Source organism: Otolemur garnettii, unplaced genomic scaffold, assembly GCF_000181295.1.
Source record: "Otolemur garnettii isolate 467f Iridium unplaced genomic scaffold, OtoGar3 scaffold00067, whole genome shotgun sequence".
Classification (NCBI taxonomy): domain Eukaryota; kingdom Metazoa; phylum Chordata; class Mammalia; order Primates; family Galagidae; genus Otolemur; species Otolemur garnettii.
Window position 1 is genome coordinate 8625495 of NW_003852462.1, and position 22328 is coordinate 8647822.

The window sequence follows — 22328 nt, forward strand, 5'->3', positions numbered from 1 at the left end:
ATTTCTGAAGTGCAACCCTAACATCCAGAACCAAAGAGTTTCTTGGAAGGATAGGGTTGGTGTAATCAAATGACTACGTTTCTTGCTGCCACAGGAAGTCCATCTCTGTGAACCTTTGTTTTTCACTTAGAGACGCCCCCTCTTAAAGACTTACAGTGTGTAGTCTGAGACTTTGGCCACATCCATCTCCTCATTAAGTGCTCACAATTAGCCCTCATCATGCCCGTGTTGCAGCTGAAGCTCTTGGGGCTCGGCAAGGTTGAGTAACTGAACTAGCCCAGGGTGATGCTGGCCAGGGTGAGAGCCTAGGGCTCAGTGACCCGAGAGCCTGGGCTGTCAACATCCTCTGACTGCCCCTCATTTCTAAGACCTAGAAACTCTTGGTGGTTCTTGTCTGCTCTAGTCCAGCACGTGTTTGTCCCACGGCAACCTGGACTGTAGATTTCTCATCCAGCCCCAGTGCAATGGTTGACTTCTGGTAGATTAGCAGGAAATCTTTCTGGAACAGAGATGGGTGATGCTCCTCTCACTTTGCAATGCTCAGGCCCCAGGAGGGGAGCTACTAAAACAGGGTCATGTGGTTATTCTTGGAAGTCCCAGGACGCATCCAGTGGCCTTTGATGGGGGGAAGGAGACAGAGATGCACTGTGGTCCCTGACCTCTGGGAACAAAGACTGTCTCAGAGGAGGACAGACAGTTATGCCACCAACGGCACAAGTTAGTCTGTACATGTCTGGTTGGACACGACTGCCTCTTGCTTTGAAGAGCAGGTCATTTGTAGTGGGCGAGTGTCGTCTGGAGGCCGTCTGAGGGTGGTGGGTGGGGGAGAAGCCAACTACCTGCCACCTGGTCCTCCCGGCCTTGCTCTCTGGAGGGTGGTGACAAGTTATGATGCACAGTGTCACTCTGTCCTAGACCTGTGGCCTTTTAACTCTCCATGAGATTCAGAGCAGCCCTATGCTCAGGCCACAAAAAGACAGAGGATGACATTTGACATTTTCTATTTCCAAAAGCAATTAAAAGTAGTCATTCCAGGGGGAAAGTAGAGCTTTATTGGAGTTTCTGGTCTTTATTGATTTATTTATTTTTAACACCCACCCCCTTCTGGCCTTTATTTTATGGTCCAGTGTTGATTTTGAATGATATACTATGTATCGGGTGGGTCCCCAGGTTTTCTTCTGGGTTTGGGACTTAAGTGTTTCATTGGCCGGCCAGCCACATACCCATCCATATATCTGTTCCCCCACTCACTGATCCCCCCACCCATCCTTGCCCCATGCCCCTCCTGTCCAGCTGCCCATCTGAATTAGTCTGCTCCAGCTGCCATAAGAAAGTACTATAGACTGGGTGGCATGAGCAATAGACCTTTTTTTTTCTTCTTCACAGTTCTGGGGGCTGAAAAGTCCAAGATCAAGGTTTTGGTAGGATTTGGTTTCTGGTAAGGTAGACCTCTTTCTGGTTTGCTGATGGCCACCTCTTATGATGGGAAGATTCTCTTTCTCTCTTTCAACTTTCTCTTCCTTTTCATACATGTAAGGGCACCAATCCTATAGGATTAGGGCCCCACCCTTAGGACCTCATTTAACCTTGATTACCTCCTAAAAGTCCTGTCTCCAAATATAATGCCATTGGGGGTTAGGGTCTCAACCCGTGAACTTTGCTGGGTGGGACATAATTCAGTCTCTAACTCCATCTTCCTCCTTTCTCCTTCCCATTTTCCTCCCATACACCCCCATCCGTCTACCTGCCCCTCTCCCATCCCCCTTCTCATTGACTCTTCCATCCACCTATCTGCCCACCCAACAAAGGCTCATTGCTCATTCTTACAGCAAGGTCACCTTTCACCTTTCCAGAGTTTTCTCCCTTGGTCTGTCTAAAGAAACTGCTGTGAGCTTTCAAGTCTAGGGGCTTTGGGCAAGCCTGTGCCACCTGGGATGCCCTCTCCCCCTGTCACTATGGCCACAATTGTACACCCCTGCCTCCCTCCGTGAGGCCTCTTCTGCACAGCTGGGTGCTGGGAGGCCAGTTCCAGGGCCTGCTGGTCAGGGTTTTCACTCTCTGGAGTGGTGGGGCCCCAGTGCTCTGTGACTTCCCATGGGACACACAATTCCAGCTCCAGAGACAGGGAGGGACACTTCCTTCTCATCCTCCTCTGGCTTCTTTGACCCCCAGCTGGGGACGGGGCTAGGTGGGAGTGGGTGGAGAGAGTGACGTCAGGGTCTCAGGCTGCCTCCGTTTAGAAACTGTGACGTGTTTAAGAGTGGGCTTCCTTCCTCTCTTGTCCCTTCTCCGGGGTGCAGTGCCGGTCCAGTGCCGGTCCAGTGCTGGTCCAGTGCCGGGTGGCTGAGCACCCGCCCTCCTGGGGTGGGCGGGGCATTTTGCTGGAGTTTTATTGACCCTGTGCTTCCTTCCGGGCAAGCCAGAGAGGAAAAAACGAAAAACCCACAAAAACCCTCTCTGGCTCTCTCGGGGAAATTTATGACATTTTGTCTGCCCTCTGCAATCAGCACTCAGCTGTGTGGCAGGGTTTGCCGTGGGCGGGTTGACGGAGGAAGGAAGCGGAGAGACCTTTGAGATTGAGAAGTTTAGATGTCATCTAATCCCTCCTCCCGCTGGGTTTATGATGCCCTTTGTAGCATTCCTGACAGCGGGTTCTCAGCCCTTTGCTTACGTGGTATTGGTGACAGGGAGCTCACTCACTGCCTCTTAACACTGACTGTGCATGACACCAATGGAGCATACTCATGTCAAACGGTGCTGAGCCCTTCACCACATTAGCCCCTGGAATCCAGCTAGGAAACCCAGACGGGAAACTTGGACATGGAGGGGTTCAGGGATTTGCCTAAGGTCACATGCTTGTCAGTGGCTCAGCAGGGGCCGGAATGTGACCACCTCCCTCGGGCTTTCGAGTTCTTCAGCCATATTTGATACTGACCCCCAAGGCATTGCATTTGGGACGCAGAAGAGCTGCTCCAGGGAGAGCCACCATAGGGGCGACAAAGCTCTTCCTGTCTACCCCTTTGTGGACCCTCCGCCCCTTTCTACCTGCCCTGCTCCACAGGAGGAGGCCCCCCTGCAAATGTTTGAGGCCTGCCGAGGCTGGGGTGAGATGTGAAGCCAGACTGAGTGTTAGGCAGAAAGCATGGCTTGTCTGGGGCCAGGTGGGTGTATCCCGCCTTGTCCCAGGAGCCAGGGGTTTCTCCAGGGGTTGTGAGCAGTAAAGGTGGGGGGAGGAGGAGGGTTCTGTGGCCCCATGGTTCTCACTGGCCTTGGGTAAAGCCTAGCCCCTCACATGGGCCCACCTGCCTGTTGTGATAGCTGCTGCCCCTGCCGACACCCTCCCCCTCCACTGTCCCCTGTAGCCTGGGTTTGGGCTGAGTGTCCTTTGTCCTCTGATCCTCTGTCCTAGCACAGTCCTCTGTCATGGAGCCTTGGCCCACTTTCTGCCTATGCTTGGCAGCTCCTCTGTGTCTCAGGCTGGCCTTAACTGTGGCCTCCCTGACCCTACACCAGCTTGGCCGTCTTTGTTCAGGGCTCTTGTTTCTCCCACGGCCCGGCTTCTCTAAATTCCATCCTGCTTGTCAGAACTTGTCTGGCTTCCGTCTGCCTGTGGGATCACCAGTCCTGAGCACAACGCTTGACACATTGTAGATTCTCACTAATTTTTTTGTTTTTTGAGACAGAATCTCACTGTGCCGCCCTTAGTAGAGTGCTGTGGTGTCACAGCTCACAGCAACCTCCAGCTCTTGGGCTTAAGTGATTCTCTTGCCTCAGCCTCCCATAGCTGTGACTACAGGCGCCCACCACAATGGCTGGCTATTTTTTGGTTGTAGTTGTCATTGTTGTTTGGCAGGCCCAGGCTGAGTTCGAACCTGCCAGCTCTGGTGTATGTGACTGGTGCCTTAGCCGCTTGAGCTAAGGGGCCGAGCCAAGTCTGTTTTTTTTTTATGGCAATCTGAGCAAACCAACACATGGACTTCAAGGCCATGACTTGAGTATAAGCAGTTTATTTAGGGGATGATCTTTGGAAACGCCAAAGGGGAAGTTGGGGAGTGGCACAGGGAGGAGAAGGTAGCCGATATATAGCTGTGTTATCAACCATTACTGCTGTGGCCAAGGCGGGACCTTACTCCCACAGGGGCCTCTGGGAGCCAGTGTAGAACTCATCTCAGAGTTATGCCCCCAGGGGCCAAGGGAGCTGGGGCATCTATGTGCCAACACCCATCACTGGAGGCTGCTCTGCTGGTGTGGCTTCCCCTGCACGTCTGTTTGTCGTGGGCTGGCGGAGTGGGCTCACAGGGATGTGGAGAAGCCCTCCAGGGCAGGAAGCCGATGCCTACAGGAAGGAGGTGGGCGGTAGTGGGCTGCAATGTGATATTGCCTGAGCTCACGGATTTGAAACTAGCCTGAGCCAGAGGGAGAACTCGTTTCAAAAAATAGCTGGGCATTGTGGAGGGCACCTGTAGTCCTAACTACTTGGGAGGCTGAGGCAAGAGAATCCTTTAAGCCAGTGGTCCTCAACCTGAGGGTTACGACCCACAGGAACTATATTGAAGAGCCGTGGCATTAGGAAGTTTGAGAACCACTGCCTTAAGCCCAAGAGTTTGAGGTTGCTGTGAGCTATGACGACACAGCAGTCTGTCTCAAAAAAAAAGAAAAGTAACAGGAATATAGGTGGGCTGGCCCTCTTTGGTCTTGGTAAAGACCTAGACCTTGGCTCGGCGCCTGTGGCTCAAGTGGCTAAGGTGTTAGTCACATACACCTAAGGTGGCAGGTTCAAATCCAGCCTGGGCCTGCCAAACAACAATGATGGCTGCAACCAAAAAATAGCCAGGCGGGCGTCTGTGGTCCCAGCTACTTGGGAGGCTGAGGCAGGAGACTTGCTTGAGCCCAGGAGTTGGAGGTTGCTGTGAGCTGTGATGCCACGGCACTCTACCCAGGGGGACAGCTTGAGGCGCTGTCTCAAAAAAAGAGACCTAGACCTTAGGTCTAGGTTCACTTACTTTCCTTAGCCTCTAACTAAAATTCCCTTATGAATTCCTTCCATTATAAATTAAGGCAACAAAATACAGTGGTAATTATGATACACAGATTTGTCAACAGCAGAAATGACAAATATTCTTATATTACAGTTGCTATAGTTAGACTCATCACTATTTTGAACTTTTGGTAGTTATTACACCTTGTTCTTTGATGAGATTTTCCTTGAGACACTTTTTTTTTGAGACAGAATTTCACTATGTTGCCCTCGGTAGAGTGCTGTGGCATCACAGCTCACAACTCAAACTCTTGGGCTTAAAAGGGATTCTCTTTTTTTTTTTTTGAGACAGGAGCCTCAAGCTGTCCCCCTGGGCAGAGTGCCATGGCATCACAGCTCACAGCAACCTCCAACTCCTGGGCTCAAGCGAGTCTCCTGCCTCGGCCTCCCGAGTAGCTGGGACCACAGGTGCCCGCTGCAAATGCCTGGCTATTTTTTTGTTGCAGCCATCATTGTTGTTTGGTGGGCCTGGGCTGGATTCAAACCTGCCACCTTGGGTGTATGTGGCTGGCACCTTAGCCACTTGAGCCACAGATGCCAAGCCTTAAGTGATTCTCTTGCCTCAACCTCCCAAGTAGCTGGGACTACAGGCATCTGCCATAATACTCAGCTATTTTTTGTTGTAGTTATCACCATTATTTAGTTGGCCCGGGCCAGGCTTGAACCCGCCACCCTTGATGTATGTGACTGGCATTGTAACCACTGTGCTTTGGGCACCGAGCCCCTTGAGACACTTAGACCAAGGTCTTGCTCTGTGATCCAGGCTACAGTGCAGTGGTGTGATCTTAGCTTACAGCAGCCTAGAACTTCTGGCTTCAAGCAATCCTCCCACTGCAGCCTCCCAAAGTACTGAGATTATAGGAAGGAACCACTGCACCAGCCTTGTTTAAGTAAACTGGTGGGAACCTTAGGTCTAGATTCATTTTTATTGAATTTTATTGAATTTATTCAATTTTATTGAATTTTTCTTGCTCCGTCACTCTGTTATCCCAGCTAGAGTATAGTGGTGTCATCATGGCTCACAGCCTCAAATGCCTGGGCTCAAGAGATCCTCCTATCTCAGCCTCCCAGGTAGCTGGGAGTATAAACTCGCTGTCACACCAAGCTAATTTTTCTAGAGACAGGGCCTCCCTCTTGCTGAGCTTGGTCTCCATCTCCCGGCCTCAAGTGAGCCTTCCCACTTGGGCTGCCCATGCTGTCTCTGTCTACTCATGTATCTCCCATCCCTGTATGTGCGACTTTCAAGCCTTCAGGTTGGGCTGAATTAGGCTTTGATTGGAAGTATCCAACGTGCAGCCCATGGACTGCATGCTGATTTTGTGGGGACTTTCTTGCTTTTGGATATCACAAAAAGTCTGCAGGGACCTGTATTTTGCTAATCAGCTTTTGTTAGTATTTGTGTATTTAATTAGTGGCCCAAGATGATGCATTCTTCCAATGTGCAGCAGACAAAAAAAAGTTTGGCACCTGGCAGACTTTCATGATCTAGTCTTATGCCCCCCAGCACCTGCAATGCGGTAAGACGCTTGCCAAGAGCAATGATGACCTGGGCTCAAACAGGGCTTCCTGGGTGCCGGGGACAGCTGTCATGCTTTACACGTACCTAGCTTCAGCTTCCTTCAATCCTTTCAGCAACCTTAGGAGGCAGGTTCCATGATTAACTGAATAGTGTACTGATGAGGATATGGTACCTGGCCCTGGCCGCGCTCTTCTCCACACCTGTGCTGCTTTCTCTGCCTGCCAGGTAACCTTAGGCTAGGGCTGCCCCTCCTGGGTGCCAAGTGCCTCCATCTATAACCCAAGAATTGGACGGACATGTTCAGAATGGTCAGGCTCTGGGGGTGGAGCTGGAAGGGGTTTCAGGGAGGCGAGTTGGGAGTGGAGGCAAGGTGAGGCCTTTGCCAAGGTGCCTGGTCTACAGCTTCTCTGCTTCTTTTCCCAGGGTTGTCCCCAGTGCTGCCCTGCCCGCAGGGGTCTGCCGACTGCAGGAAACAGTGCGAGCCTGACTACTACCTGGACGAGGCCGGCCGCTGCACGGCCTGTGTGAGCTGTTCGCGGGGTAAGGGCCTGTTCTTTCTCCCAGGGCTCCTTCCAGGGATTATGAGGGGGCCTCAGAGGAGAGGCAAAAATTCTGGAAGGTGAGGAGCATCACGATTGTGCGTCTGTACTCTGAATCGTTCTCCTGGTACCTCAGTTTACCTTCCTGGATTTGCGATGAGTTCAGCCATGATCTTTTGCACCCATACTTTTCAGAGAGAATGAGAAAAGGAGTCACATATATTGAGTTTAATTTTCGCCGGAGTCCTAGGGAGGATTGTTTTCTTTATTTCTGCTCTACAGTGACAAATCTGAGGATTAGTAAAGTTCAACGGCCTTTCCAAAATTACAAAACTGGTAAGTGGCTGAAATGGACTTGGAATTGATGGCCTGGAGTCAAGAGCTGTCTACAGTCCTTCCAGGAAAACTCTTTTGCTAAGCTCTTTTATTGTTGAGTTGGTGAATGTGGTTGGTATTTGCTTTGGTTTTATAGGAGAGGATGAGATGGAGGAATTTGTTGAGATCTTGTGGCCCAATAAATGATCATATTTTTTTTAGAGTGTTCAGTGTGGTTTTCTAAAAAATGTGTTTTCTGTTGGTTGCATACAAAGTTCTTTTATGTATTTATTTATTTTTGAGACAGAGTCTCACTACATCACCCTCGGTAGAGTGCTGTGGCATCACAGCTGACAGCCACCTCCAACTCTTGGGCTTAAACGATTCTCTTGCCTCAGCCTCCAAAGTAGCTGAGACTACAGGTGCCTGCCACCACGCCCAGCTATTTTTTTATTGTTGTTGTCATTGTTGTTTAGCTGGCCCAGGCTGGGTTCAAAATGCCAGCCTGGGTGTAGATGGCCGGCACCCTATCCACTGAACTACAGGCACCACCCTAATTGTGTTGTTTAAATAACTTGTATCACTTTCACTTGATTTCTTTCTTTCTTTCTTTTTTTTTTGAGACAGAGTCTCACTATGTGGCCCTCAGTAGAGTGCCTTGGTGTCACAGCTCACAGCAACCTCAAACTCTTGGGCTTAAGCAATTCTCTTGCCTCGGCCTCCCAAGTAGTTGGGACTATAGGCACCCGCCAAAACGCTTGTCTATTTTTTGTTGCAGTTTGGCCGGGGCTGAGTTCAAACCCGCCACCCTTGGTATATGGGACCAGAGCCCTTCCCATTGAGCCGCACCCACTCAATTTTATTTTTTAAAGCAGTTTTAGATTTGGCTCAGCGCCCGTAGCACAGTGGTTACGGCATCAGCCACATACACTAAGGGTGGTGGGTTCAAGCCCAGCACGGGCCATCTAAACAATGATGTCAACTGCAACAAAATAATAGCCGGGCATTGTGGTGGGCACCTGTAGTCCTAGCTACTTGGGAGGCTGAGGGTAGAGCATTGCTTAAACCCAAGAGTTTGAGGTTGCTGTGAGCTGTAACGCCACGGCACCCTTATATGTCATACAAGAGTGACATAGTTGGCTCGGCGCCTATAGCTCAACCGGCTAAGGCGCCAGCCACGTACACCTAAGGTGGCGGGTTCGAATCCCCAGCCCGGACCCGCCAAACAACAATGATGGCTGCAACCAAAAAATAGCCGGGCGCTGTGGCGGGCGCCTGTGGTCCCAGCTACTTGGGAGGTGGAGGCAGAAGACTCGCTTGAGCCCAGGAGTTGGAGGTTGCTGTGAGCTATAATGCCACGGCACTCTACCCAGGGCGACAGCTTGAGGCTCTGCAAAAAAAAAAAAAAAAAGAGTGACATAGTTGAGACTCTGTCTCAAAAAAAAAAAAAAGTAGTTTTAGATTTGTAGAAAAATTGAATAGCATGCACAGAGTCCCCAGGTGCTCCTGTCTGCTCCCCACCCCAGTTTCTTACTTTTTGAGACACAGCCTCAAGCTCTGGGTTAGAGTGCTGTGGTATCACAGCTCACAGCAACCTCCAACTCCTGGGCTCAAGTGAGTCTCCTGCCTCTGCCTCCCAAGTAGCTGGCACTACAGGCGCCTGCCACAACACCTGTCTATTTTTTTGTTGCAGCCGTCATTGTTGTTTGGCAGGCCCGGGCTGGATTCAAACCCGCCACCTTAGGTGTATGTGGCTGGCGCCTTAGCCACTTGAGCCACAGGTGCCGAGCCGCCCACCCCAGTTTCACTGTTACCAACGTCTGGCATTATTGTGGTGTTTTTGTAACAGGGGTGAGCCAGCGTTGATACATTATTGTTAGCACCTGAAACGCAAAGTTTACGTGAGCATTCCTCCTGGTGTCGCACATTCGATGGCTTTTGCCATAGGACGTGTGTCCTCATCAGAGTATCAGACAGAGTATTTTCACTGTCCTCAAAATCCCCTGAGCTCCATGGCTTCGTTCTTCCCTCCCCCGAACATCTGGCAACCCCTGATCCTTTTGCTGCCCACACTGTGTACTTCATCTCTCCCAGAACATCATACAGTGGGAATCACGGTGTGCGGCCTTTTCACACTGGCCTCTCCACTTAACATGCATCCAAGGTCCCTCCATGTCTTCTTTGCCTGTTTTGAAATTGGGGCATTGGGCGGCGTCTATGGCTCAAAGGAGTAGGGCGCCGGCCCCATATGCCGGAGGTGGCGGGTTCAAACTCAGTCCCAGCCAAAAATAATTAAATAAATAAATAAATGGCATTGGGACGTTAATTTATTTTTGATCCTGTTTTAGTGATCACCAGGGAGGTAGGTGGGCTGGGAGGTGGAGCCTGCCTGTCCTCTTGTCCCCATCTCAGGAACACACTGAAGAGAAGGGCTGAGCCGCCAGCTGCCTGGCACAGCTGAAGCCACAGCAGTGTGCTGGACTGTCCCGGGGTGGTTCCCTGGACCCCTGCCCTCGCCGTCCCTCTGTTCCCCTATGTGACCCCTCTCTGTGTTCCTCAGATGACCTCGTGGAGAAGATGCCATGCTCGTGGAACTCCTCCCGTGTCTGCGAATGTCGACCTGGCATGTTCTGTGCCACGTCAGCCACCAACTCCTGTGCCCGCTGCTTCCTCCACTCGGTCTGCCCCAGAGGGATGATTGTCAAGTTCCCGGGTAAGTGTCCCGACTTCAGCGCAGGACCAAGATCTGTGCTGCTGCTGCTGCAGCTGCATCCCCTATCCCAATGCACTAGAGACTTCCAGCTTCCCGCCTCCTGGAGCCCCCCTTCGAGACGTGCCAGGATGTCCCGCACCTTGTGCTCTGGGCAGAATGAGACCTGCTGGTCCAAGACAGAAGCCTGGCTGGGGGAGACCACGGGTGTGTTTGAACCTTGGGGCAGAAATTCTCTGATGCCCCATAAACAAGAAGGAAACCTCACTCCTGGGAGTTTCCTGGGAGACACAGGCTGGTTTTCTCCTTTCAGAGTCAGGGCACTGGGAGTTAGAGGTGCCAAGAGATTGGGCTCTGGGCTGAAAAATGGAGGTTTCTTTTCCAGCTTGCTCTGTGACCTCAGGCAAGTTTATTACCTCTCCGGGCTTGGATTTTTTTTTTGAGACAGAGTCTCACTATGTCGCCCTAGGCAGAGCGCTATGGCGTCACACCTCACAGCAACCTCAAACTCTTGGGCTTAAGTGATTCTCTTCCCTCAGCCTCCTAAGTAGCTGGGACTATAGGTGCCCACCACAAGGCCTGGCTATTTTTTGGTTGTAGTTGTCATTGTTGTTTGGCAGATCCAGGCTGGATTCAAACCTGCCAGCTCTGGTGTATTTAGCTGGCGTCTACCCACTGAGCTATGGGCGCCACCAGGGCTTGGAATTTTTTGACAGTGTGAGGAAAGGGCTCATGACTAGAGAGAAGGTAAAAGCCACAGGTCCTGTCTGACTGGCCTGACTGGCCAGTCTAACTGGCTCTTCCACGGCTGGGCACAGTGGCTCTCGCCTGTAATCCCTGAACTCTGGGAGGCCAAGGTGGGAGGATCAATTGAGCTCAGGAGTTCAAGACCAGCCTGAGCAAGAGCAAGACCCCATTTCTACTAGAAATAGAAAAACTTAGCCAGTCATCGTGGTAGGTGCCTGTAGTTCCAGTTACTTGGGAAGCCGAGGCAGGAGGATTGCTTGAGCCCAGGAGTCTGAGGTTGCTGTGAGCTGGGCTGATGCCAGAGCTGAATGATGCTCTGTCTCAAAAACAAAAACAAAAAAAAGTACCTGTTTCAGAAGGTAGGCATGAGGAGTTGGTAGCCTTTGCACCACCCAGCCTGGATGCTCCAGCTGCAGAGTACCCGGAGAAGGATGAGAAGGGGTCAGAGGCCCCCACATGTCCACTGATGAGAAAAGTGCTGAAATTCAGCCTGTGACCCCTCCCCCAACCTGTTCCTTCTCTAGAGTCTCATTCCCAGCAGCACAAGCCTTGGGACTGTCAGTCTCCGCCATCCTCCTCCCTCATTCTTTCCCTTTCTCCCGCCCCATTCCTAGCCCTGTAAGCTTGGCCCCATTCATCTCTCCCATCCCCTAACCCCCAGTCCTCCCCTAGGACAAAACTTCTCGCTCTCTCTTTCCTTCCTTTTACCCTCTCTCTGTCTCTTTCTCTTTTTCACACACACACACATGCATAAAATGCTTTGATGTCTTCTCATTACTCTAATAATCAGGACAGGAAGCAAAAGAGTGCAGGTTCTTCAGGAGACTTTCAAAAAAATCTGCCCTGCGGCTTGTGCCTGTGGCTCAGGGTGCTGGCCCCATGTACCGAGGATTCAAACCCTGCCCCAGAAACAAAAAAATAGCCAGACCTTGTGGTGGGCATCTGTAGTCCTAGCTACTCAGGAGGCTGAGGCAAGAGAATCGCCTAAGCCCAGGAGTTGGAGGTTGCTGTGAGCTGTATGATGCCAGGGCACTCTACTGAGGGTGACAAAGTGAGACTCTGTCTCTCCAAAAAAAAAAAAAACTCTGCCCTGCTTGGCATCCATAACACAGTGGTTACGGTGCCAGCCACATACACCAAGGGTGGCGGGTTTGAGCCCTGCCTGGGCCAGCTAAACAACGATGACAACTGCAACAGAAAATAGCTGGGTGTTGTGACGGATACCTGTAGTCCCAGCTACTTGGGAGGCTGAAGCAAGAGAATTGCTTGAGCCCGAGAGGTTGCTGAGGTTGCTGTGAGCTGTGACGCCCCAGCCCTCTACCAAGGGCAACATAGTGAGACTTTGTCTCAAAAAAAAAAAAAAATCTGTCCGTTGGAGTGGTGCCTGTAGCTCAGTGAGTAAGGGTGCTGGCCACATACACCCAAGCTGGTGGGTTTGAACCTGGCCTGGGCCATCTAAACAACAACTGCAACTATAACAAAATAGTTGGGCATTGTGGCGAGTGCCTGTAGTCCCAACTACTTAGGAGGCTGAAATAAGACAATCGTTTAAGCCCAAGAGTTTGAGGTTGCTGTGAGCTGTGAAGCAACAGCACTCTACAGAGGGTGACATAGTGAGATTATCTAAAAAAAAAAAAAAAAATCTGCCCATTGGTGCCTATTTTTAAAAACTGTGCCCATTGGTGTTTCTGGGTTGCCTGCTGCTTCACCTCAAGTCTGGGATATACGTGTATGAAGCAAAGAGGAAACGCTGAGGACCCCCCGTTCATCCCTCTGGTCCCAAGGTCCCTAGCTGATCTGCCTTCTCTTTACTTTTTAGAGTCTTATCTCATTTATTTTGTACATAATGTCCAGGGTTTTTAGCTGTTCTTGGTGGAAGGAATAGGGAAGAGAGTATCTCCTCTGTCTTCCCAGAATCACAGTCTCAGGACGTGACACATCCCCCCCCACACACAGCACCCCTCCTCCAGCCTCTGCTCTCAGCACCAGCCAATCTGCTCCTTTCAGGTCCATGGATGTGCATGCTTCTCCATCCCACTGGGCCTTTGCGCATGCTGTTTCTTCTGTTCCCTCCCCATTCACTTAGTCAAACAACCCTATTCACTCTCTGTCCAATGTCACTTCCTTAATGAGTCTTCCTTGCCTTCTCACCAGGGAAGCTTGTAGCCCAGGGGCATATGTGGATACAGGCCTCTGTTTCTGTCTTGGTTGACGAATGCCTGTCTCCCTCCCTGGGCTGGAAGCTTCATGAGGGCCAAGGCCGTGGCCATTGTGTTCACCATCATGTCCCTACTGGCTAATCAAGGGCCAGGCACGGTATCTGTTCTCCATAGATAATTCGTTGAATGATGGGAGGAGCCCTGACAGGGACATGTAAGCTAGGGGTGGGTGCAGATTAAACCTGGTCAACTTCTCCCTGGCTCACAGAAAAGCACTCTGCTGAGGGAGTGCAGGAGTCCCCTCCTGCCCACCTCCTGGAAGCAGGAGCAAAGCAGTCAAGTGGAAAGCACTCTGGATGGAGCATTAGATACCTGGGATTCTGCAAAGCTTTGCATCTGGGGGGCATGTTACCATTCCTCTCTGGACCTCAGTATCCACGCCTGTAATTCGAGGAGGTGTAACTTGTAGGCCCTGGGGAAGCAGGTCTGTAGCCCATAAACTTGCATCTCTGTGAAAAACAGCCTGAGTTCTGCTGTTCCAGCCAGTCACTTGGGATTGTCTTCTAGTTGGCTAAGGGGCTGTCTGGAGAGGTGTTCCCACAACTGCCACACGGTGGCATCAGAGGCCACCCTTTGATGCCCCTAGGCCCCTGTGATCCATTGTGGCCACATGAAGCCATCCTGCAGGTAAAATGTGGCTAAGTCTGTCCTGAGAAGCTCAGTAAGTCTACAATATAAACTGGGTTTCAAAGACTTAGGACAAAAAAGAATGTAAAACATCTATCTCGTTTGTTGTTTTTATGTTGATTACCTGCTGACATGATATTTTAGATACATTGGGTTAAATATCTTATTAGAATTAATCTCATTTTTATCTTTTTACTTTTTTTGGGGGGGGCAGGGTCTCACCCTTTCACCCAGGCTAGAGTGCAATGGCATCATCACAGCTTGATGCAACCTCGAACTCCTGGGCTCTAGGGATCCACCTGTCTCTGCCTCCTGAGCAGTCTGGGTCGACAGGCATCTGCCACCATGCCCAGCTAATTTTTCTATTTTTTTGCTCATACTCATACTGGTCTTGAGCTCCTGGCCTTAAGCCATCCATCCTCCTGCTTCAGCCTCCGAAAGTGCTGGTATCACAAGTGTGAGCCACCATGTCTGGCCTCACTTTACCTTTTTTTTTTTTTTTTTTTTTTTTTTGAGACAGAGCCTCAAGCTGTCCCCCTGGGCAGAGTGCCGTGGCCTTACAGCTCACAGCAACCTCCAACTCCTGGGCTCAAGCGAGTCTCCTGCCTCCGCCTCCCAAGTAGCTGGGACCACAGGCACCCGCCACAACGCCCGGCCATTTTTTGGTTGCAGCCGTCATCGTTGTTTGGCGGGTCCGGGCTGGGGATTCGAACCCGCCACCCTAGGTGTACGTGGCTGGCGCCTTAGCCAGTTGAGCTATAGGCGCCGAGCCCACTTTACCTTTTTTAATGTGGCTCCTAAAACATTGAAACTGAAATATGTGATTCATATCATAGTTCTGTTCCACAGGACTGCTTGAGAAGGGCTCCAGCCTTGGCTGCTAAACCCTAGTTAGGTTCTGGAGGCCCGTGGGGACTCTTCCATGGGGGAACTCCAGGGCTCCAGTTTTCCAACTCTAAAATGGAAAGTGGTTACTGCCTTCCGTTTAGCTCTTAGCTTTGCTAAGGCTTTTTTTCTTAAAATGCTCTAACCTGCAGAAGGTAAACTGTATTAGCCCCATTTCCCAAGTGAGGGAGTCAAGGTCTAGAGATGGCAGGCTAATTGTCACACACAGAGCAGGGAATGTCTAAGTCCAAGTCTCGTCCCTTCACCACGCTGCAGATACACGAGAGGTCAGCACTGCTCGTGCTTACCTCCGTTGGAAACCTTCAGAAAGTGATCCCTTCTAAGGATGGGACAGGAGTCCAGATGGAGAAAAGGACGCAGAATTTGCTGTTTGTCACATAGCGTGACAGGCGCCTACTTATACTTCAGTGCCTACCCCGATGGTGGCCACGTGGAGGGTATTGTTATAATCATTTGATGTAATGCAACTCAGCGGCATTGATGGAAAGTGCATTTGTCTCCCTCTCCACTCTGCTTCCATTCAGTATGCTTCAGGACTCTTCTGATTACAAGTAACAAGATCTCGTTGTTTTTTGCACACGTAACTGTAACAGGTCTGGGGATAGCTCTGGGTGGTTTCAGGCATGGCTGGATCCAGGAGCTCTTGTCTTTCCCCATCTCTCATATCTACTCCTTCTGGGTTGGTTTGTCTGTTAGATACAGCTCTGGGCTTCCTTCCTGCCCAACCCAGTGGACAGACGGCTTCTCCTGCCTCTATTTTCTTTTCTTTTTTCTTTTTTTTTGAGTCTTATGTTGCCCTTGGTAGAGTGCCATCCATGGCGTCGCAACTCACAGCAACCTCAAACTCTTGGGCTTAAGTGATTCTCTTGCCTCAGCCTCCCAAGTAGCTGGGACTACTGGTGTCCTCCACAACGCCCCGCTATTTGTTGTCATTGTTGTTTAGCAGGCCCGGGCTGGGTTCAAACTCACCAGCTACAGAGCATGTGGCTGGTGCCCTAACCACTGAGCTATGGGCGCCGAGCCTCCTTCCTCTGTTTTCAGTATCTAAACCGAAACCTTGTGATTGCATCTGGGTGTGAGTGGGGGGGCATGTGCCCCTCCCTGAACTGGTCCATCATGGTCAGAGGGATGGAATGGATTTACTGGGCCAGTCTGGTCATACAGCTGTCCCTGGAAAGGTGGTTTAGTCGCTCCTAGCCCCCAGCCACAGGCACTGGGATTGGGGGAGGGTAATCCCTCAGGGAAAACTGGGCAGCTTTACTCCAAAAGGGAATGGGTGCTGGGCAGGCGCGAACGCCAGGTGAGCACTGCATTTTCTCAGTGTCCCACCCCTGACTCTGGTTTGTGGTAGTACAAGTGGTATTCCTGGGGAATTCAGGCTCCTCAATACCAGTTCTGAAGGCATTCCTGCCCCCGCTGCAGGCACAGCAGAGAGGGACATTGTCTGTGAGCTGCCTTCCCCAGGGACCCGCCATGACTGCTCCAGCCCAGGGGACTGCAAGGACCCCACCAGGTGAGTCCCTGGCCCTGACACTCCTTCCTCTCCTCAGCTGACCTTCACATGGATGTCCTACCCACTACGACACCCAGGGCACAGCTGGGCTGTGGGTACAGGTGGGGTTCAGCCCAAGGCATCAGGACTCCAAGGTCCTCTCTGCCATGCCCCAAGTCCTCTGAGGCCCTAGTGTGCCCACCCTGCCTCGAGCACGTGGGAGATCCAGAGGGCCCAGAAAGCACAGCCCTGGGAGCTTATCCTGGGCCTGCTGGAGGCAGTGTGCGCAGGGTAGGAAGACCCTGTTGTCCCCTGAGCACAGACCTCCATGGCCCCATCAGAAGAACTGTCAGTGTCATCTCTCGCCTCTCCCCTACAGCTCCATCCTGCAAGCCAAGCCCACCCCGATGCCCCCAGCAACCTCCCATGCCAGGACCACACTTCCTAGAGGGGACACCTCCCTTGTCCCAGAAGATCCTTCAAAACAGACAAGGGTTCCCAACTCTGCCTCCTCAGGTAATTCCCCCCTGAAGCTGTGGGTTGTCTCCCATGTGTGGTGGTATCTGGGCAGGTGGGTGCTGAGCTGTGGTCCTTTACCAGTGGGGAGAGAAGAGGGTCTCAAGGTCTGACCTCCTGGGGCTGAAGGCATCAAGGTCAGAGGATGACACTGGGAGGGCTCATCCGCTTACCAGAAGCGCTGAGGCCCGCCCTGAGCTGGGTGCTGGGTGCTTGGTGCTGGTCCCACTCTGCCATCCCTCTGCACACATCTGCTGGCTGCCCCCACCGTCCAATCCCTGTGGCAATGGGTCAGGCTCTCAGTTCATTTCTTTTTATTACCGAGTAGCTTTCCACCATGTGGAAACTCCACCCTCTACACATCCAGTTTTTGGATATTTATTTGCTTGTTTCTACTTTCTGGCTATAATGAATAAAGAAAAATGAGTCTGTGTATGAAAGTATGTTTTCATTTCTCTCAAGTTGGTTTTTTTAAAAAAAATAATTGATTTGTAGGACTTCTTATAATTTTGGGTTCAAGCCCTCTGTCCTATAGTTGTGTTCAGAATGTCTCCTGCCCCCTGGCTTGCCTTCTCTTTCTCTTTATGGGATCTTTTTTCTTTTTTTAAAAGACAGGAGTCTTACTCTGTTGTCTTGGGTAGAGTAGAGTGCCATGACATCCTCACAGCTCACAGCAACCTCAAACTCCTTTGACAGAATTTTGGTCAAGTTCGTCCCATGGAAAAATACTGATCTTAAAAATTAATAGTTAATTTTTAAGGCTGGGGGTGGTGGCTTATGCCTGTAATCCTAGCACTCTGGGAGGCTGAGGCAGGTGGATTGCCTGAGCTCATGGGTTTGAGACCAGCCTGAGCAAGAGTGAGACCCTGTGTCTAAAAATAGCCAGTTGTTGTGGCGGGTGCCTGTAGGCCCAGGTACTTGGAAGGCTGAGACAATAGAATCACTTGAGCCCAAGAGTTTGAGGTTGCTGTGAACTGTGATGCCACGGCACTCTACCAAGGGTGGCAAAGTGAGACTCTGTCTCAAAGAAAAAAAAAATTAATAACTTAAAACTGCCACATAAAAAGAAACAAATGGTCCACAAAACATTCTCCTTTCCTTTTGAAGGTTATTTTTGTTTTTGTTTTATCTTTGGGACAGAGTCTCACTCTCACCCTGGGTAGAGTGCTGTGACGTTATAGCTCACAGCAACTTCAAACTTTTGGGTTCAAGCAATTCTCCTGCCTCAGCCCCCCAGGTAGGTGGGACTACCAGTGCTGGTCACAATGTCCGGCTAATCTTTTCTCTATTTTTAGTAGAGATGGGGTCTCACTCTTGCTGAGTCTGGTCTTGAACTTTTGAGCTCAAGCAAACCCCCTTCCTTGGCCTCCCAGAGTGCTACGATTACAGGTGTGCCCTATTGCACCTGGCCCTCCTTCTGAAGGTTTTACGATGCCTGGTTATCACTAACCAGTCTTTTACTATTAAATTTTTAAAAATACGGAATGCTCCATGAATGTGTATGTCATCCTCGTGCAGGGGCCATGCTAATTTTCTCCGTATTATTCCAATTTTAGTATATGTGCTCCTGAAGCAAGCCCTTGGTATTATTTGGAACCATGTGGAAAACGGAAGTTTCATAGGGTCCATCCTAATAGGTAGAAATTCAATTGATTTTGATATAGTGACATTAATTCCAACCACCTTGCTAAACTAATTTCTTACTTCCAATAATGCACCTGCAGGTTATTCTGGGTTGTCTCTGTCCTCAAGTAATCCCCGTGAATACAGAGCTCGATCTCTTCCTTCGTAAACTTACCGCTTTTCTTTCTTTTTCTTGCCTTCCTGCATTGGCTGGCAACCCCCATGCCGTGTCAAATAGAAGTTACGATCCTGGATGTCCTTGCCTTCTTGCTGAGCTTGCAGGGAAAGCTGCCACCAAAGTTTTGAGCAGAGAAGTGATATCCTAGCACCAAGGAGAGGGCTCCGGCATGGTGGCCACAGTGGGTCGGAGAAGGAGGAGCAGGAGGCAGGGCAGGGGGCAGTTACTGGATTGTGTCTGACATTCCTTCCTTCTCTCTGAACCTCCGAACCGCCCTAACCCCAGGAGGCAGGATTGATCTGACCTGTGAGGGTTTGGGATTGGGAGCTGGCCATTGTGGGGTGGAGGGGGCTTCAGGAATCGGGGTGGGTGAGGGCTTTGCTGAGGCAGCCTGGCCTGGAGCTTCTCTGCTTCTTTTCCAGGGCCGTCCCCCACCGTGCCGTGCCCACCAGGGTCTGCAGACTGCGGGAAGCAGTGTGAGCCTGACTACTACCTGGACGGGGCTGGCCGCTGCACCGCCTGTGTGAGCTGTGCTCGAGGTGAGCGCCTCGTCCTCCCTCTTGGGGGGCCTTCTGGGGAGCTCAGGGTCTTGGAGGAAAGGCTGAGACTCTGTGGGTGGGGAAACCCGTCCCTGGTTTTGTCCGTTCAGCCTTTGGGAGCCTCACTTTACCTCTCCATCAACATCTAGTGACTCCCCTGGCATTTGTGGGGTTTGGTGGCAGTCATCTCTCTTCAGAGAGCTTCCTCTTACTTATTCTTTCCATCACGGAAACACTTGTACATCACCTGCCTGTTCCAAACCGGTTCTAAACTTGTCTCATTAACTTTCGTTACCTACCCATCTTACGGAAGAGGAAACTGAGGCTTTGGGAAGTCAGAGAACTAACAATTGCCAGAAGCTGGGTTTGCAGCCAGGCGAGTCTGCCACCAAGCTCCAGGCTCTTGTCCCACACCGAGCTTCCTCTGCGAGCCTGCTGCTGACCAGTCCTTGCCAAGCTACCAGCATGACAGGATAGGGACATGGGGCTTTCCTTGCAACCAGCCACTGGGGCCAGCACCTTGAGATGTCCATGAGGACCCCACAGGGCAGGGGCAGCTACCTATCTGGAGAGGCCCCAGCTGCTCACAGAGGCTCCTGGGAAGGTCTGATTCTGCCTCATATCCGGGGTTTCTTCCACACAGAGATGTGGACTAGAGAGTCAGGGGAGGCCACATACAGGAATGATGACCCAGTGTGTTGGCACTGAGGGCCTCTGTCCCAGTTGCTAAGACTAAATAACAGTTTCAAAATGTAGCAGTGAGAAACAAACCTGTCTTTGTATTGGTGGATTCTGTGGGTCAGAATTCTGACAAGGCCGGAGGACAGCTGGTCTCTGCTCTTGATGTCTGCGGTCTCAGCTAGGGAGCCCCGAGGCTGGAGGCCGGGATTCTCTCAAGGCTCGTTCAGTCACGCGTCTCGGGCCTCCGTTCCTCTGTGCAGCTCCCTCTGGGCGTCCTTGTGCTCTGGTGTCTGGGCCCTACTGGCAGAGACCTTCAGGGAGACAGGAAGAGGAGACGGGACTGAGACAGAGATGGAGAAGGGTGGCAGCCATACCATAGCCTCTTATCTCGTTTCACAAGTTACTCGGCATAATCTCCTCCCCTTTCTGTTTGTTGAGGCAGCTGCAAACCTCACCTGAGACAGAGGGAAGGAAAACAGTGCACTTCTGACGGGGAAGGGGCCGGCTCTGGAAGAGCAGACAGGCCCAGACATGCCGCTATGGCCATTTTGGGGAAAATACAATTTGCCGCAGCCCCCGTGTGAGATAGAGAAAAAGGGGGATGGCTCAGGGCCCAGGAATTCCTTTCGCTTTCCTAAATGAAGCCCTGCCAGGTGGAGGAGGGGAGGATGGTGGCTAAGGGCCCACAGGCCCGGGTTCAGATGTTGGCCCTCCCACTGGATCACTTAGAAACTCAGGCAAGTGTCTTAACCTCTCTGTGGAACATACAGAATCCTGCTCCCCCCCACTTTGTTGCCAAGGCTAGAGAGCCCCAGCCTCAGCCTAACTCAGAGCAACCTCCAACTCCTAGGTTCAAGTGATCCTCCTGCCTCAGCCTCCCGAGTAGCTGGGACTACAGGTGCCTGTCACAACACCTACCTAATTTTTCCTTTTTTTTTTTTGAGACAGAGTCTTACTCTGTTGTCCTGGGTAGAATACTATGGTATCATAGCTCACAGCAACCTCAAACTCTTGGGCTCAAGTGATCCTCCTGCCTCAGCCTCTTGAGTAGCTGGGACTACAGGTGCCTGTCACAATGCCTACCTAATTTTTCCTTTCCTTTTCTTTCTTTCTTTCTTTATTCTTTTCTTTCTTTCTTTTTTTTTTTTTTTTGGAGACAGGGTCTCATTCTGCCCTCGGTAGAGTGCTGTAGCGTCACAGTTCACAGTAACCTCAAACTCTTGGGCTCAAGAGATCCTTTTGCCTCAGCCTACCGAGTAGCCGGGACTATAGGTGCCTGCCACAATGCTGGCTAGTTTTTCTATTTTTATTAGAGACGGGGATCTCACTCTTGCTCAGGCTGGTCTCAGGCAATCCACCCACCTCGGCCTCCCAGTGTGCTAGGATTACAGGCGTGAGCACTGCACCTAGCCTGTCCTGCTTTTCTGTCTGACTTTTACTCAATTGTTTGCTTTTGAACTTGGCGTTATTATTTGAGCATGCTGGGAGATCTGCCCAATGAAATAGTCAAATGAGCATTTATTTTTGTTGGACGACCCCAGCCTCTCTGTCCTGGCTCTTGGACACCCTGCCTTCACCATCCTGGTCCCATGACCCCTCTCTGTGTTCCGCAGATGACCTCGTGGAGAAGATGCCATGCTCATGGAACTCCTCCCGTGTCTGTGAATGTCGACCTGGCATGTTCTGTGCCACGTCAGCCACCAACTCCTGTGCCCGCTGCGAGGCCCTCCCTGCCTGCGCACCAGGGATGGCTGTCCAGGCCCAGGGTAAGCGGTCCCCGAGGGGCGAGGGGTTGTACCTCCTGCCATACCTCTCCCCACCTGCAACCAGGCAAATGACCCTCAACCCTGGCTGTCAACCAGGTCAGTGTTGGGCTTTGGTTATCCGTTGAGTATTTAGACCCAATGACTGGGATAATAATATCCAGATTGAACATGTTGGTAAGGGGTTCTAATCATGTACCTTTATTTTATATTTTTATGTGAAACCTCGGAAGGCTCATTTCTACATTTTTTAAATTTTGGATTAATACAAGGGTACATACAATTAGGTCACACATTGTTTGTGTTTGTTAGGTGACATCCAAATTGCATCTGAGTTCTTCACCCAGGAAGTATGCCATATACCCCTACACTGTACCTGTTAGGTGGGTGCTTACTGAGCTCCTCCCCACCAATGATATATTTTTAAAAAGCCTTCTTTCTGGATGTGGTGGCTCACGCCTGTAATCCTAGAACTCTGGGAGGCTGAGGTGGGTGGATTACCTGAGCACATGGGTTCAAGACCTTGTCTCTGAAAATAGCTGGGTGTTGTGGCGGGTGCCTGTAGTCCCAGCTACTTGGGAGGCTGAGGCAAGAGAATCTCCTAAGCTCAAGAAAGGGAGGTTGCTGTGAGCTGTGATGCCACAGCACTCTACCAAGAGTGACGTAGTGAGACTCTGTCTTAAAAAAATAAATAAATAAAAAGACTTCTTTCTAAAATTATCAAGTGGTAAAATCAAGATTGTTTCATTGACTCAGGGAATAGACAGTTTCTGAATAGATTTCCAACTCGGGAGTGGGTTTTGCCAGTGTGTGGAAAACCTTCAACCTCTGATAGTTTTTTTAAAAATGGGCTCATCAGGTGGCGCCTATGGCTCAAAGGAGTAGGGCGCCAGCCCCATATACCGAAAGTGGCAGG

At 51.0% G+C, this 22328-nt stretch overlaps 1 protein-coding gene and 1 non-coding gene across 3 annotated transcripts in view; one reads left to right on the forward strand and one right to left on the reverse strand.

Moving 5' to 3' along the window:
• The first annotated feature begins 10021 nt into the window (after positions 1 to 10021).
• The window catches only part of TNFRSF8 (TNF receptor superfamily member 8), a 40580-nt gene continuing 28273 nt past the window's right edge, over positions 10022 to 22328 (forward strand). The window contains exons 1-5 of one of the 2 annotated variants that reach the window (XM_012807270.2): positions 10022 to 10124; positions 16043 to 16133; positions 16492 to 16647; positions 18832 to 18968; positions 21263 to 21415. In XM_012807270.2, coding sequence (XP_012662724.1) covers positions 10037 to 10124; positions 16043 to 16133; positions 16492 to 16647; positions 18832 to 18968; positions 21263 to 21415 — 625 coding nt within the window. In that variant the 5' untranslated portion in view covers positions 10022 to 10036. The remainder of the gene's footprint in view (positions 10125 to 16042; positions 16134 to 16491; positions 16648 to 18831; positions 18969 to 21262; positions 21416 to 22328) is intronic. The other variant, XM_012807268.2, reaches the window with a different exon arrangement.
• Positions 18102 to 18204, reverse strand: LOC111726480. Its single transcript, XR_002774246.1, has one exon. It is a non-coding gene; the product is annotated as a U6 spliceosomal RNA (small nuclear RNA).